Genomic DNA, 16,128 nt, shown 5'->3' with positions numbered 1-16,128 from the left:
GAGTTCCACTTTTGTGGAAATACGGCTAAAACCAGCGGCTGAAACCGTCGTAAAAAATTACATTAGGATGGCCGCTCTCAGGTTTCTCTCTGCTCCTATATTGCTAGTACGGTGCCGATTTGAGGTTCAATGTTACGGTGCAGACAATATAGTAGCCTCTCTCTTTAGCTGCTTTGTGCGCATGCGGTGAACATTCAAGCACGCTTGCGCATTTCTCTTTCTCGCGTTCTTTCTTTCACTTTCCAATGCTTTGTTTCGCTCGCACTCACTTGGTAGAGCCATAATGACGCCCGCGCATAATGGGTGTGTTTAGCCGAAGTTAGCGCTACGTAGCGCTAACTTCGGCTAAACACACCCAATGACGCTCGACCATCTATGCCCATATTTAGACTTCGTGCGTCTCTCTTTCTCGGGCCTCGTGTCTCTCATTGCGAAGATACGCGACTAGCAATATAGAAGTATTACATTTATGGCACCGTACTAGCAATATAGAAGTATTACATATATGGCTCGATCTTGCAACTCTTGCTACCTGGCCAGAGTTTGCAACACTGGTCTAGTTTCCACCGAAACATTAATTCACACCTACTGCGGCGTAGAATCAAATTTAAGTCGATGGAAACACGTCGAATTGCACTCAATTCACTTTTGCTTCGATCTACAAGTTTTATCGGAGTGGCAGCGAATTGACATATAATTTTAGTCGGTGGAAACGTTTGAAACTAAATAATGCCAACCTCTATTTTTCATTATGTCTGCATTATGTCGGGTCTTGTTAAGAAGTCGATGCAAGTTGAAAATAAAAAGATAAAATATATGATTGAATCATTTTTGCAGAGTCAATTAGAAGTTTCTCGGATTATTTCTTTTCAGGTTATGTCTGTTTATATTTACACAAACGAGTTTTAAGTTGGCTTTACTGAAATATTAATTTTTCTTACTTCTATTCTACTTCCAATGGAAACGAAACACTAAATTTGATCTGTACCGGAGTGGAACNGAATTGAGGGTTTCGGTGGAAACTAGACCACTGAAGACTCAGGGCGATGTCCCATTGAGCGGAAATTTATAACGGAACAGAATGTGCGGAACCAGCTCGACCAATCGTAACTATAGAAAAAGCGAAGGAAAGAAAACGGAATGGCTATGATTGGTCGAGCTGGTTCCGCACATTCCGTTCCGCTATATATTTCCGCTCAATGGGACATCGCCCTCAGGGAGAAGTCAGATGGTGCGAATCGTGCGTAATGCGGAACTGTCGGAACGTTCGTGATTGGTCGTGACTTGATTCCGTCGATTCTGTACTTTTCGTTCCGTAAAACCATATTTTCATGCGGAACCGACTGAATCATAACCTAATTGCAAATATAAATGTACACTTTTACAATTTTCCTGCGTAATTTTTGCTGATAAAATGCATTTTTAGTTTGCTTTAATTTTTTAAACAGCCCGCATATAANAACACACAATGTTCTCGAGTACATTGTTGTCATCAATGGGTGTGTTTAGCCGAAGTTAGCGCTACGTTGCGCTACGTAGCGGCTTCATGTAGCAGTTGCAACTGCTGCGTTACTTCTGCTGGACATTATTGCTACGCGCAGCATGTTCTAAGTAGTGGCCGCCACTTTTGTAAGCGCAAATATGTTTGTATACAAATCGCCGTTATATTCTTCGGTTGCTAAACTTTGTTTTTTAATTATTTATAAAAATGGCAAAAAAAGTGTCAAAGTATTACAAAAATTGCGGCCACTACTTAGAACATGCTGCGCGTAGCAATACTGTCCAGCAGAAGTAACGCAGCAATTGCAACTGCTACATGAAGCCGCTACGTAGCGCTAACTTCGGCTAAACACACCCAATGACAGATGTGACAGACGTGCTGTTTTAGTATCCGCAAAAGTTTCTTTTCTAATGTCCCATTGACCGGAATTTGCAGATGCGTAATCAGCGCTAGCCACTAGCAATCACTATTCCGATAGATCCATCGTAAATAATCTATGAAAAGGCTCTTACGATTGGTCAGCATTTTATTGCGCAATAACCAATTCCGTTCAATGGGACATAAGGAAATACAGTTTTAGGCCTGGTTTATGCGGGCCAAAGATTTTAATATTTCTGTTTATTAACAGAAGCATAACAGAATATAAAAGAAGCATTGAAATCCTATAGTTAAACTGTACCAATTTCGGCATAAATTAACAGTTATTACCCGCATAAACAAGGCCAGAACACGGCCTTATTTGCCCGCATAAACCAGGACTTAAGCCTATGTCACACTACGGATTGGGATTGAGATTGGATTGAAATTTGACCAATCAGAAGAAAGAAAATCAATCCTAAGTTTACTGATCTTCGCTCTGATTGACCAAATTGCAATTTAATTTCAATCCAAATCCGTAGTGTGACATAGGCTTTACAGAACGGAGTTTGCGGAATGTCTATGATTGGCCGGAATTCATTCCGTAAATTCTGCATTAACACACGTTAACGCACGTTCCGCACTGTCTGACTTCTCCCTCAGGCTTCTCTGTTTTAAGCGTTCAGTTCAGCTGAGTTCAGCTGAGCTTGACATTGTCTTACATTTGTTGACATTCACTTTTGGCACGTACGTTTAACATAGCAATCACAAAAATAGTAAAAATTTATCAATAAAACAATGGGTATTGTCCATGCTAAGGTACGTAATGGTATATTATTAAGAGAGTTATGGCATAACCTAATAACCCGTGCAATTTTTAGAATGAATAATTTCTAATAATATTTACTAATAATAGTTAATTTTAATTTGTATCTCCAATTTGGTTTTATGAAATTAAGTAGTAACACTGGAACTAAACATTTTTATCTTGCATGTTATATTAAGTATATTAAGAAAAAGATATTTCTGAATTTATCTAAATAAGCAATAATATTTTTGTAGGAACCTAATAAATCTTCAGGCTTGGGTCTGTCATCTAATAAGGATGCTTCTACAAATAAACACAGTGAATTACCATTGAATGCAACAAGTGACCTTGTATGTTTGGAATTTTAAAAATTTATTTATTGACCTCTTTAATATAAATTTTAGAAACATTAGTTTCTTTGTTGAATCATTAAATTCTTTAAAAAATTTATAAATACCTGTTTAATTTTTTTACAGCCAACTTTTAACAATAAGTCTCAGTTGTATGAAAAAGAACCAAAGATACAAACAAAAATTTTGGATTTACAAGCAGTAAAAGTATGTTGATAACATTGTGTATATAGATGATATATATAGTATATACAATATCTTGAAAAAGAAGATAAAAATATAAGAGAAAACAAAAACCTTTAACACATTGACACAAATAATAGTTAAGTACAATACTTGTATTGTACTTATTTGTTGTTTGTGTTAATGTTAAAAATATATTTTAATATATTATTTTACAATTTTGTTAGGCACGAGTTGATAAAATACATGTGGATGGTCTTAAGCGAACAAGAGATGATATAATCGAGTCTCAAGTAACTGATTTATTTAAAGCAAAAACCTTTGAGGATGTTATTATACACTCTCATAAAGTACGAGAGAGATTAGATGCTTTGGGATGCTTCAGACATATCGGAATTTACATAGACACTAGTCAAGGTCCTGACGCTACTCCTGATGGTGTCGAAGTGGGTCTATATAATTACACATTAATTCGACACAGAATAAGTAATTTTTCTGACTTAAACTGACGTATCACAATTTGTTTTTATTGGATATCAAACACGTGATATAACTATTCGTAATATTTATTTGTTTTTATTTGTTTTAGATTACATTTACAGTACATGAAATGAGACGTTTGGCTGGTGGTATTAGTACAATGATCGGCAACAATGAAGGATCCTTAATTATCGGTGCAAGAGCGCCGAATTTGTTTGGACGAGCAGAACGCATTCAAATGGAATATTCTCATGGTAACAAAAATTCGATCAACTTCAATGTATCCGCCATTAAACCATTTCCACTGAGCTTATATAACGCAGTGTGAGTCGGGATATTAGTACTTGTATACTTTCATTTACTTGTATACTTTTTATATGTACGCACTTGCATTAATTGGATTAACGCTTTACAGATTAACTGGCACTATATTTAGTACAACACACGATTATCCGTGGTCTGGCTTTAAACAGAATGATAAAGGACTACTTTTTGATATGGAACTCAATCCAACAAGCACTTCTAAGCACAATGTACAATATGAAGCTGCATTAAGAACCATAACTTGCTCGAAACAGGCAGCCTTTCGTGTTCGAGAGCAATGCGGACCAAATTTTAAATCGGCAATTAGATACATTTGGACGAGAGATAAAAGAGATTCTGTTATTTTTCCTGTTACTGGAAGCTTGATGCGATTAACAACAGAGATGGCCGGATTAGGTGGTGATATAGGTTTCTTAAAGAACGAACTTATCATACAGAGCAATTGGTCGCCGCATGAATATCTTGTAAGTTTTTACTTCTACCATGTTATTATTTTGTGTTTGTAAATTTTTATTGTAAAACTCTTAGTAAAGAGCAATTTATTCATCAAAACTATTTTTCTTCTTTTTCACTAGACATTCCAATTGGGTCTTCAATCTGGACTGTTGAATGCAATCAGCAACGACATGAAAATAAGTATTGCCGATAACTTCTTTCTAGGTGGTCCATTAAATCTTCGTGGATTTGACATGAGAGGATGCGGACCGCGTCACGACGGAAATTCTGTGGGTGGCGAAATGTACTGGGCAGCCGCTCTTCATGTATATACACCACTGCCGTTTAGACCTGGCCATAATGGTTTTGGGGATTTATTTAGACTACACGGTTTTATCAATGGTGGTAACTTGTCCAATTTCACATTTGCATATGGTAAGTGGAGTGATATCCAATATAATTTTATATATATTGAATGTTTTTATTTTATTGTTACCAGGAATTGTAACGTGTACAATTTTCAGATGATTTTTACAAAGAAAACATGAAGATCTTTACAGAGAACGTTCGTTGTGCCATTGGAGCTGGTCTCGCAATGAAGTTGGGAAATGTCGCCCGCATAGAACTAAATTTAATTACTCCACTATTGTTTATGAGAAATGATGTGCTCCAACAATTTCAATTTGGTATTGGCGTGCAATACCTTTGAGCTTTTCTTATATTTTGATAGTTTACAGGTTTTTTAACTTACTGTGCGAAATTATTCTTTAATTTGGAATGTAGAAAACTGAACGTAGAAAAATGTATGTAAATTTACTTCTATTTGGTTTGCAAACTACTGTGAAAATTCAAAGTAAAACTATTCTCAATTAATAGATAATGTTACTCATTGTCTTTGTTGGTCTTATGCAGGGTTGGGCACGTATTATACGTGAGGTATTTTACATTGTATTATACTTGGTATTGTACAAGTATAATACATCGCTTAGTTTTATACTTAGACCATATATACTTATAGACAACTATTTTGAAGCAAAGATAATATCATCTACATGACGTCACATGTGGGCAAAGCAAAGGCGCGTTTATAGACGGCTTCAGATAATTGCCTTGAAGATAAGATAATGTTAAGTGAGGTTTATCTGCTTCACATATATAGACACATGTGCACTCAGTATGTTAAGTGCACACAGTGCAGTTAGTATTCCTGTTTAGAGTAAGCTCCTGAAAAAGAAAGAGTGATAGAGGAAAAATGAGAGATGAAATACATTATCTAAAGTTATTCTCTGGTAACTTGTTACCATGCAACATTTTGTTTATTTATAAAAAGAAATGCGTTAAAAATAATAGAACATCTCTCAGATTTCTGTCTTCATTGTTCCGTTCCGACCTTAGACCATATATACTTATAGACACGGCCTGTAGATATGAATCCACGAGTCGAGGTGAAGCAAAGATAATATCATCTACGTGACGTCACATGTGGGCATTTCAGCAATGGCTAAACGCGGCCTCGTAGATGATATTATCTTATCTTCAAGGCAGTTATCTGAAGCCGTCTATAAACGCGCCTTTGCTTTGCTCACATGTGACGTCATGTAGATGATATTATCTTTGCTTCAAGATAGTTGAAGCCGTGTCTATAAGTATATATGGTCTAAGGTTGAAACCGTCGTAAGAAACTACAATGGCATGGCCGCTCTCAGGTTTCTCTCTGATGAAACATTGGGTGCGTTCAGACAACTCAACAGTTGCACAACGGTTGAGAGATAATCACTTCTGATTGGATCATACTTTTGGAACCAATGCAGATTTTGAAGAATAGTTCTATCATAAGTAATGATCTCAATTGTTGAGTTGTCTAAACGCACCCATTCATGCATTTCATGCGAGAAACGGAACGCACCCTAAAGCCTATGTCACACTACGGATTAGGATTGAGATTGGATTGCAATTTGGCCAATCAGAGAGAAGATCACTAAACTTAGGATTGGTTTTCTTTTTTCTAATTGGTCAAATTTCAATCTAATCTCAATCCCAATCCGTAGTGTGACATAGGCTTAAGACCACTTTTGTATCACGGAGTTCGATCTTCTTAGGGCCTCCGCACAAACTCTTTCTTAACGCGTTACGTTACGTTAAGTTGGCTATGAACTTAGATTTGTACGTAAACTTGAACGTTATTCAACGCACAAACTAATATTTAACGTAACGTAACGTTAATTACTAGTCATAAACTTAAATTTGTATGTAAACTTGAACTTTATTCAACGCACAAACTAGTACTTAACGTAACGTAACGCGTTAAAGGCCATCACACATAAAATTACTTAAGACCGTAAGACGTAGCCGTAAGAAAATTGACCAATCAGAATGTATACTATGTCGCCATCACTTTTGAACGTAAATTTCTGATTGGTTAATTTCCTTACGGTTATGTCTTACGGTCTTAAGTAATTTTATGTGTGATGGCCTTAAGAAAGAGTTTGTGCGGAGGCCCTTAGGGCCATCACACATAAAATTACTTAAAGAGCCGTCTACAATGGAGAGTTGTAGGCCGTAATAGTAAGAAATTGACCAATCACAGGCTAAGTACAGAAGAATAATCGATTGTGATTGGTCAATTTCTTACGACTTACAGTTTACGACTGTATTGTAGAACAGGCCTTAAGCCATATATGCACCAAACCAAACCTAACCCTAACTTAACCTAACCTAACCTACTCTGTATTCTGTACTCGGGTTTGTAAAGTGTTTTGTTACAAATTGTAAGTCATTATAGAAAAAATCCTGTAACGTATATTTTTACTTCAATAAAAATAAAAGCAACACTTTTCTGCCGGATTTTTTCATTTTGAACAAAAACGCGTCAAATAAGTTTAAATTCATCAATTTTGAAGATGGTAGGGTAACACTGGATAATTATTATAAAAAGAAATGTATACACATTCATAATAAATAAATTTTAAGTTTATTTTATCATAGATGTTTTCACCTTGGAGTTTGTTGACTTTGGAAGCCCCTCCTCACAATACTTGGTCAATTTCTCCAAAATCTGCTAAGGAAAATGGTATAATTCTAATATCTATTGTATAACTTTTGTATTATAACACCATTTTGTGTAGAATTTTTGGCTTTTGTTTTTATAAGATACATTTATGTACAATTAAAAGAATGATAAATCTGAAATTATATATGTATTTTCTTAAGACTTAAATAAAATTTGTCTTTTATTTTAGGTGTAAATATAAAGCTTTTTCAGTCAGTAGTCAATAGAGTAATCAATGCTCTGTCAACAATGGATGTTTTTCATCAGGAAGCTACAGTTTTAGCTCGTGTAATATACCGTATGAAAAGCAAGTTTCGAAATGACAAAGGTTTGAAGAAAATGGTTCAATTAAATCAGGCCTTGCTCAACTATTATAATATGGATTTACTAAAAGAATACAATATTTTGAAATCTATTATTCGAATAGAAGATGGAAAATATATTTTGCCAAGTAAACAAATGATAGAATATGTGCTTGTAAGAACACAAGGTTATGTACAACTTATGGCCAGAATAGAAGAGGTTGCTAGATGTGCTGGTCATTATTTAAAAGAAAGAATAAAGTTGGGTCATGCATGGTCAATTTCTTTATTTGCTTTTGCAGTTGTTAGTAGGCTTTGGTATGTATATATGTTTTTATGAAAACTTTGATTTAGAAATTATGTGTTTCTTAGTAATAACATATTTTTCTCTGTATAATAGTATTCATTTTCTTTATAGGATTTTTTCACGATTCATGATAGTAGAATGTTGCGAGTGGTATACAAAACTATATCAATGTTCTCAAAACTTGAAATATATTGGTATGAACTGGCTTCCGCAAAACCAGAAATTATTGCACAATTTAACATCATGGCTTAATTTAGATAATACAATATGGTACATTTGCGACTATTTAATTTAATTAATCTAACTTTAAGTGTTATTAAAAAAATTCTGAAATTGTTACATAAAATAATTTATGCTGCTGTAGCTTCTCTCATGATTTAATCAGTGCGGTAAAAATAATGAAACCAATTAGGACAGAAATGTTTTATAATACGAATGAACTTGATGACAAACATTTTACAAAGAAAGGCACTTTAGAAACTGTCTGGAAAACTAACATCTCGAAATTGTTAGAGGAAAATGATTTAGAAAATTGTAAGAAGAGATCAGTATTAACAACTAAAATATATGATGATATAAATGATATCGGAGGTATGCATTAATTGATGGAAGTGATTTTTTATTATACAAATTACTTAACTTTTGATTTTGCAGAAGTAATAGATCGAAATACTCTTGAAGAAAGTTTTCCAAGCATGTCAAGTCATATTGAAACGTCCTTGAAGAAGAAACGTAAACGTGCACATAACTGTACATAATGGCAATGATTTCAATCAACAAAAAACTAAGTAAACGTCAGAATTGGTACCAAAAGACAAAGAATTAAAATCAGTTAACTTACCTTCAGAATATTTTGCTTGACATATGTATTTACATTATAATATTATATGTTCTATATCTTAATAGAAAATAAATTCAAGCATAAATAAATGTAATTTATATCATTTATAAATATAAGCAATTTTATATTTTCAATATCTTATTGTATGTACGCGTGAGAATGAATAGTCAGTATATCATGTTGCTCAACAAAATCGAGAAATTGAGATATACAAAGAAATTATCTAAATTTCTAGTGCTTAAAAAATACGTTTAATCACTTAAAAATGTCAACCGCGTTGAAATGAGAGAAGAATCAAATAAAGATCCAAACCAAAAAAACGATATGCAACTTTTAGGTAGAAGTAAGTAGCGCTTTTTTCGTCAAAGGTTTTGTTTCACATTTATACGTAAGAGATACACGGCTTAGGGAAGTGTCTTACAGAAGCCTCGATAGACCAAGAATATCTGTCTGAAAAATCGAGGGATTCTTATTACGCGATATAGAGGAAAAAGTTTAAGCGTCGTAGGCCGGATATAAATTGAACGTATATCTCTGTGGTCTCATCCAGGATTTCAGACCAAACATATCGAAATTCCTCTTCCGCATATTGTTGAAACAACAGGCGCGAAATTGTCGAGTGCCGCAGATGTCAGCGCACTCACGTCCGCACTGATCGCAAGAAATGGTCTCGCCAATAGTCCACAGCGCGCATACTACAAAGATAAGACGAAAATAATTTATACTGAAATTCAGAAAAAATAAAAAGCGAAAAAGCAATCTAAAAGTTGTAAAGAACGAGAAGAGCGCAGAAAGAAATTTAAATATAACTACACAAGTATGCTACAATGTGATGCATTTATGGATGTGATAGAAAGTCGTCGATGTTCAGTAATGAATGTCAATCAAGTAATTACACAAGTTTATATCTCGCCAATATTACGTAGTCAATGCATATCTTTACAAAACTTTCTTCAACTTTCTTGGAATTTTTATTCTCGTTACATTATCAGTTGATAATTTTCATCGATGATATATTTTTTTAAATTTAACATCTCCGTAAAGTGAAAAAGAAAACGTCAGCATTAATTCATTAAATATCATAATTATAATTTAAAAATAATTCGTCTTGTTCTCCGATTTAATTAAGTTAGTAAAAATATGTAAAATGTCTCAGATAGATACATAATAATTAAATTTTTTATTTTGATACAGTATATTTTACATATCTCATTCTAATCTTTGTGCAAATTATCAAGAAAATATAAGCTTCGTGCAAAACAGTATCCTTTCTGTAGGCGGATAAATTCGATATCTGATTTATATGTACAATTTTTTATATGTGATCATATATATGAGATTAAGATGCTCAGTATATTATATTCACTTGTATTGATGCATGTGTGTTAAACAAATTTATTATATAATTTTTTTATTACATGTAAAATATAAATATTGTATGTAAAATATAAATATGTAGAAGAGTATTAGAAAGGTATTTTTAGCATTAACTGTATAGACCATTGTTTTGAACGAAGAGATCAACATGAAATCCGTCTTGCTAGTAGATGGGTGAACGGATTATCCGCAAACACGAGGCTATTAAACATCGATTACCAACCTTATTAAGTATCCCTTTGAAATGTGATTTGTGATCACCATACTTTATTGTAACAAAAGTACTGTGCGCTACATTATACGATATATCATATATTAAAACCTAATAATATATTTGTAGAAATATGCAAGAGTAAACCACGCACAAATAATGCAAGAAATGTAGGGGAAGAGTGGCATGAAAGAGCCAGTTTTAGTATGAAGCCAAAAAAACTATTTAAAAAGCAATCAAATATAACGCTTATTATTTCAATTTGTAGTTTACTTATTTCTTTGTGTTATGTAATAAACAAAAAGACAAAATCTAACAAGCTTAATAAACATAGTCTGTTACAAAATACAAGACAAACATGACTCATTTATTTTCTGTAATTGTATTTTGAATTTTGTAATGTTGAGTTATAATGACAACTCTATAATTAAAGATTGATAAGGACTTAAAAAATAAAGTCGAAACGTCTCAATTACATTTTTTAATTTTTCTACGGCACAACATCCTGCCATGGCTCATTATTGCCCTGCTATTTAATTCTATTTATTGGAGTTACCAAGAGGAGCCGGAGGTCACACCTCATTTATCACTTACTTAATAAACATATTTTCACTTAAAAGGAAAGTAAAATTCGGTTTTTTCATAACATAATGGTATTGAAAGAGCCAACGAATGTAATGAAAGAGCCGACTCCTTATAACAAGAATCTTTAACTGTTTATAAACAAAATAAACAAACTATTAATAGACATTAATACAATTGTTAACAAAACATTAATATAATTGTTAACAAAAAATTGTTAACCAAAATGCTAAAACTAGTTTCATAACAATCTCTTCAAAATTAACAAAATCATCAATGTAAATTTATATATTTTTTACTTAAATCTAAGTAACTCTTACTTTATTAATCAAACTTTCAAACCAACTTTTAAAATTACAATTGAGAAAAAAACTTAAACTCTTAGGTATCTTTAGAAGCAATTTTGACAAAAATAATTTAGCACTCCTTTTATCCCACATTTTTTCTGTATGTCCAATCAGAATAAAGTTTACACTTAAACTATATTTGCTTACTCTTTTTATAACGTTTAGTGCACACTATACAATTATTATTATTATTTTCTTTTTCTAGTCTCCTTTTTCTTTTTTATTTTTGATAATATTTTGTAAGAATCTGAAGACAAATCATCGTTACATTCACTGTCAGAGCTAGATGTTTTATTAAAAAGATTTTTTGATTGTTTGGTAGCCGGCTCTCTTTTATCACACTATAGTCCGACTCTTTCAAAACTTTTCCTCTTAAAAATTATAATCTCAAAATACACTATCAAATTAACGTTATGAATGAGAAATATTTACATACTTAGGAGACTAAATACACATATAAAATCGTGATATAATAATTTTTGTATTATTTCTTTACACAAAAATATTAAAAAACAATAAATTAAAACCCAAAAATTTACTTTTCAATAACAAAATCTTTAATACGATGCACCAGCGCTATTTATTTTTAATAATCTGTCAAATGTTTGTGGATGACACACGTCTAGTGTTGCTATATAAAAATTAAAACTTCCGTGAGATTCGTTCAGAAACTGCCGAATAATTGAAAATGGCTCTTTCAAAACTTAGCTTTTTCATGCCACTTTTCCCCTACACATTTTTGGTTTTCTTTTACAATATTTTATAAAATTAAATTATATATAAGGTTTTTAATTATGTATGCATGTATATAATTATATATATATGTTTAATTATACATATATATTTAACTGTATGTATACTGTATACAATTGTATTTATGTGTGTGTGTGTATATATATGTATATATATATATATATATATATATATATATATGTATTATATGTTTATATTTTTTAACAATAATATATTTGAAAGAAAGAGAGAGAGAGTAACTTTAAAAAAAATCAAATTTACGTGACGTTTAAAAAACTAATACATTTTCAACATAGTATTTAAAATAAAATGTACATGTGTGCGTGTCAAACTATAAATAAAAATCATATTGATATTAATAGACGAGAGTGTAACACAACAATTTTAAAGTAGAAAGAAACAATATATTTAGCAATTATATAATATAAAAATCAAGTATTCATACACAAACATCCATATGTAATAAAATGAAACAAAATTCATTACCTGCGAGAAAAAGCAGCATCCAAGTATGATTCATTTTTACGAAGTATTTGCAATTAAGGACACAACGTTTGCTTGATATGACGATAAGCTTGACTTTGGTGCGAACTAAGTACATTAGAAAGAGAATAGAACATTTTAGTAAGTGTATTTATGTATCCTAAAATTACCAAAAAATATTTTAATTACAGATTTTGTAGAAAATTCTAAGACGAAAGTTCTAATACAAAAATGATAAAGCTCTGATAAATTTTGAATTAAAAGTGAGTATATATTATCAATTATATGTATCGACATATAGTAAATTGAGATATAACAAATACTAAATTGTTAAATGTGATGTAACGCACGAGATGTTTTTGTTATGATATTGAGAGTAATATACAACTGTAATGAGATTTTCTTTGAGTAATATGATTCAAAATCTGTTATAGCTTTGCCATTTTTTATTAGAACTTTTGTCTTAAAATATTTCAAAAAGTCTATCATTAAAATATTTCTCGATAATTTTAGAGAGAACCCTATCTAATATCATAATATTAACAAAAAAGAGTTTAAAAACACAAAATCACATTTTAACTTAATAAAATAAAGACACATGCTGTTCAAAAATCAGATAATATAATTTCTCTTTCTTTTTCTCAATCTGTGAAACCGTTTTGATGTCAAATTCGAAATGTATTATAAACTAGAAAAACTAGAAAAAAATAAAGTAAAAATCTTGAGTAAATATAAATTTTGTACATTTTTGTTTCAACTTAGCTTAAAACAAATCTCAATAAGTATGATAAATACAATACTGAAATGTGCAAGTACTTACTTACCCTCTATGGATGAGTGCCAGGAAGTGAATGATAATCTTCAAGGGTGCCGCTACTTCTAGATATCATCCCCACCAGTCACTCTTTTTCATTCCACCCTCGACGCATGCAATATAGAATCACCTTCAATATAGCAATGTGTACTACATGCGAGACATTTGAAGTTAAGTTGCGAATGTTAAAATTATCGAGTAAGCCATTTTGAAATAACGATTTTTGAAACACAATGAACAATTATAATACAAATAACTATTTACAATGTAAAGCAGGATAAGAAATTTTTTTATTTTATATAGAAATTGATATATCCAATCTCTACAATAAAAAAATAATATGAAAATAATATATAAATTAAAAATAATATACATTAAAATAATGTCAATTATATATACTGTATTAATTTGTAAAACTCGCGCGCGCGCGCGCGTGTGTGATAGAACTATTTTTCTAGTTGTAAGCGAGTATTAGTCTAATAAATCCGATAACGTAAAGGATATCAACAAGGAATATTGCTCTTCTGTGTGAAGCATTTGTGCGATAAGGTAGTAATTGCGCTGAAACATATGGAAGAGATATACGTTTAAGAAATGTTTCAGTATACGGAAGCGCGCAAGAGAGAAAAGTGTATCTAAGTGGAAAAAATATGTTTAAAATTCCGAGTTTAAGCGCATTTACACTTTTTGTAAGTTAAATGTAATAAATAGTAAGTAATAACAATTATAAGTAATTTATAATATCAATTGCCATATTGGAACGATTCGAACTAGGATAATAGACGATTCGTTCTCGGCGCTTGTACTCCGTCTCGGGGATTGACATCTCGCATTCAACGACCACAGGATCTAACGTGTCTTTAACAATGACGTTCAGCGATACTCGTAGATCTTCGTACCGATCTGTTGATGATTCACAAATATTATCGCAAACGTTGTTTTCGACTCCTTCGACATAGAGCTTCAAAGACGGTCGTGGTTGTACACCGATGACTATGCATATTAAATTCACGTGAGTCTCGTTAAAGGGATAAGTGCGCACTGTCATGTCGCTTTCTGGCACTAAAAAAAATAAAACAATGCTTGTACTGATTGTTTAGAATAAAATGAACAATTGAATTAATTAAAGTAAAATCTGTTAAGAGTTATTGCGAGTTTTATTAATGTAAATATTCTGGATTACATATATAATTAAAATAAATCTTAAACTGAATTTTCTTATCAATTTTCTTGCCATAAACTATCATCTTCGTCGAGTTGCTCGTTTCGTCTTGGAATGTGCTGACTGCGCACGTATACTTTCCTGTCATGTCGACAGTAACGGTTTTTAGTCGAATCACAGATCGGGAATATGGATCTTTCAAGTTTTCACTCGGATACTCTGCGATATCTCGAATGATTCCAACGTCTTGCGGTGGCACTATAGTGGCATGTACAGATATATATTTTTATTATAATAATTACATTTTCTAAAGAAGAATTAAGCCAGCAGCACACAATGCTTTTTTGCTTACTGGATTGCTTACGAACACCAAAATTAACAAATCGTGATTTGAAAACCAAAGAATTGTTAAATCACCGTGATGCATGCAATCCAATACGACGAAGAGCATCGTGTGCTGCTGGCTTTACACTAAAAAATCTTGTTCCAATTATCCTATAGATTATACATGCTCAGCAATTATATAAGTGAATAATGTGTGAACTATGTTGTAGTAAGTAGGGGAAGAGTGGCATGAAAGAGCCAGTTTTAGTGTAGAACCAAAAAACCTACTTAAAAAACAATCAAACATAACGCTTATTGTTCAAATTTGTAGTTTATTTATTCCTTTATATTATGTAATAGACAAAAAGGCAAAATCCAACAAGCTTAATAAACACATTTTCACTTAAAAGAAAAGTAAAATTCGCCTTTTTCATAACATAACAGTATTGAAAGAGCCAAAGAATGTTATGAAAGAGCCGACTTATAACAAGAACTTTAACTGTTTATAAAACTTGTTTGTTTATAAAACAATAAACAAACTATTAATAATCATTAAAACTTTCAAAAACACTTAAAAATTACAAATTGAGAAGAAAAAAAATTAATCTTTCCAAGTATCTTTAGAAGCAATTTTTGCACAAAAATATTTTAGCGTTCTTTTTATCCTACATTTTTTGTGCCCAATCAAAACAAAATTTACACTAAAACCATATTTGCTTACTCTTTTTATAGCGTTTAGTGCACACTATACAATTATTTTTTTTTCTATTTTTATTTTTTTATTTTTGATAATATTTTGTAAGAATCTGAAGACAAATCATCGTTACATTCACTCAGAGCTAGATGTTTCATTAAAAAAACTTTTTGATTGTTTGATAGCCGGCTCTTTCATCACACTATAGTCTGGCTCTTTCAAAACTTTTCCTCTTAAAAATTATAATCTCAAAATACACTATCAACTTAACGTTACGAATGAGAAATATTTACAATTACATAATTACAAGGTTGGGTAAGTTAAATTTTTTTTTTATTTAAGTTAAGTTACAGTTAAAGGTCTTAAAAATTTTATTTAGTTAAGATATAAGTTAATCCATAATGAAATTAATTGATTAAAAGTTAAGTTAATAAAAAAAAAAAA

At 31.6% G+C, this 16,128-nt stretch overlaps 3 protein-coding genes across 9 annotated transcripts in view; 2 read left to right on the top strand and 1 right to left on the bottom strand.

The window, feature by feature from the left end:
- Positions 1 to 2,457: 2,457 nt before the first annotated feature.
- LOC109861732 (sorting and assembly machinery component 50 homolog) lies at positions 2,458 to 5,307 on the top strand. The gene is made up of 8 exons (XM_020441511.1): positions 2,458 to 2,677; positions 2,921 to 3,016; positions 3,143 to 3,223; positions 3,427 to 3,645; positions 3,789 to 4,003; positions 4,095 to 4,467; positions 4,579 to 4,873; positions 4,963 to 5,307. Exons 1-8 carry the CDS (start codon positions 2,657 to 2,659, stop codon positions 5,145 to 5,147), a joined length of 1,485 nt encoding a protein of 494 aa, XP_020297100.1. The 5' UTR covers positions 2,458 to 2,656; the 3' UTR covers positions 5,148 to 5,307.
- A 1,852-nt stretch (positions 5,308 to 7,159) lies between these two features.
- Positions 7,160 to 9,026, top strand: LOC109861733. Of its 4 annotated transcripts, XM_020441514.1 has the most exons (7): positions 7,160 to 7,341; positions 7,424 to 7,508; positions 7,678 to 7,815; positions 7,915 to 8,107; positions 8,208 to 8,366; positions 8,461 to 8,687; positions 8,751 to 9,026. In XM_020441514.1, the coding sequence occupies exons 1-7, from the start codon at positions 7,339 to 7,341 to the stop codon at positions 8,852 to 8,854; spliced, it is 909 nt and encodes a 302-aa protein (XP_020297103.1). In that variant the 5' UTR covers positions 7,160 to 7,338; the 3' UTR covers positions 8,855 to 9,026. The 4 variants fall into 4 exon arrangements, with proteins under 4 accessions (XP_020297103.1, XP_020297104.1, XP_020297101.1 ...); XM_020441515.1 differs by having other exon boundaries at positions 7,678 to 8,107; positions 8,461 to 8,630; XM_020441512.1 differs by having other exon boundaries at positions 7,678 to 8,107.
- An 84-nt stretch (positions 9,027 to 9,110) lies between these two features.
- LOC109861735 overlaps positions 9,111 to 16,128 on the bottom strand; it is a 29,853-nt gene continuing 22,835 nt past the window's right edge. The window contains exons 3-7 of one of the 4 annotated variants that reach the window (XR_002251015.1): positions 14,739 to 14,924; positions 14,276 to 14,566; positions 13,515 to 13,609; positions 12,694 to 12,798; positions 9,111 to 9,632 (exon numbers count right to left, since the gene is read on the bottom strand). Coding sequence is in view for 2 of the 4 variants with exons in the window: in XM_020441516.1 (XP_020297105.1) it covers positions 13,959 to 14,065; positions 14,276 to 14,566; positions 14,739 to 14,924 (584 nt within the window). In the remaining 2 variants the exon portion in view is untranslated. Of the gene's footprint in view, positions 9,633 to 12,693; positions 12,799 to 13,353; positions 13,610 to 13,921; positions 14,066 to 14,275; positions 14,567 to 14,738; positions 14,925 to 16,128 lie in introns of those variants that run through there. The other 3 variants (XR_002251016.1, XM_020441517.1, XM_020441516.1) reach the window with 3 other exon arrangements.

This window comes from Pseudomyrmex gracilis, unplaced genomic scaffold (assembly GCF_002006095.1).
Source record: "Pseudomyrmex gracilis isolate BER0280 unplaced genomic scaffold, ASM200609v1 scaffold_971, whole genome shotgun sequence".
In the NCBI taxonomy this organism is placed as follows: domain Eukaryota; kingdom Metazoa; phylum Arthropoda; class Insecta; order Hymenoptera; family Formicidae; genus Pseudomyrmex; species Pseudomyrmex gracilis.
Note: the sequence above shows the minus strand (reverse complement) of the source record. Positions and strands in the feature narration are given on the sequence as shown.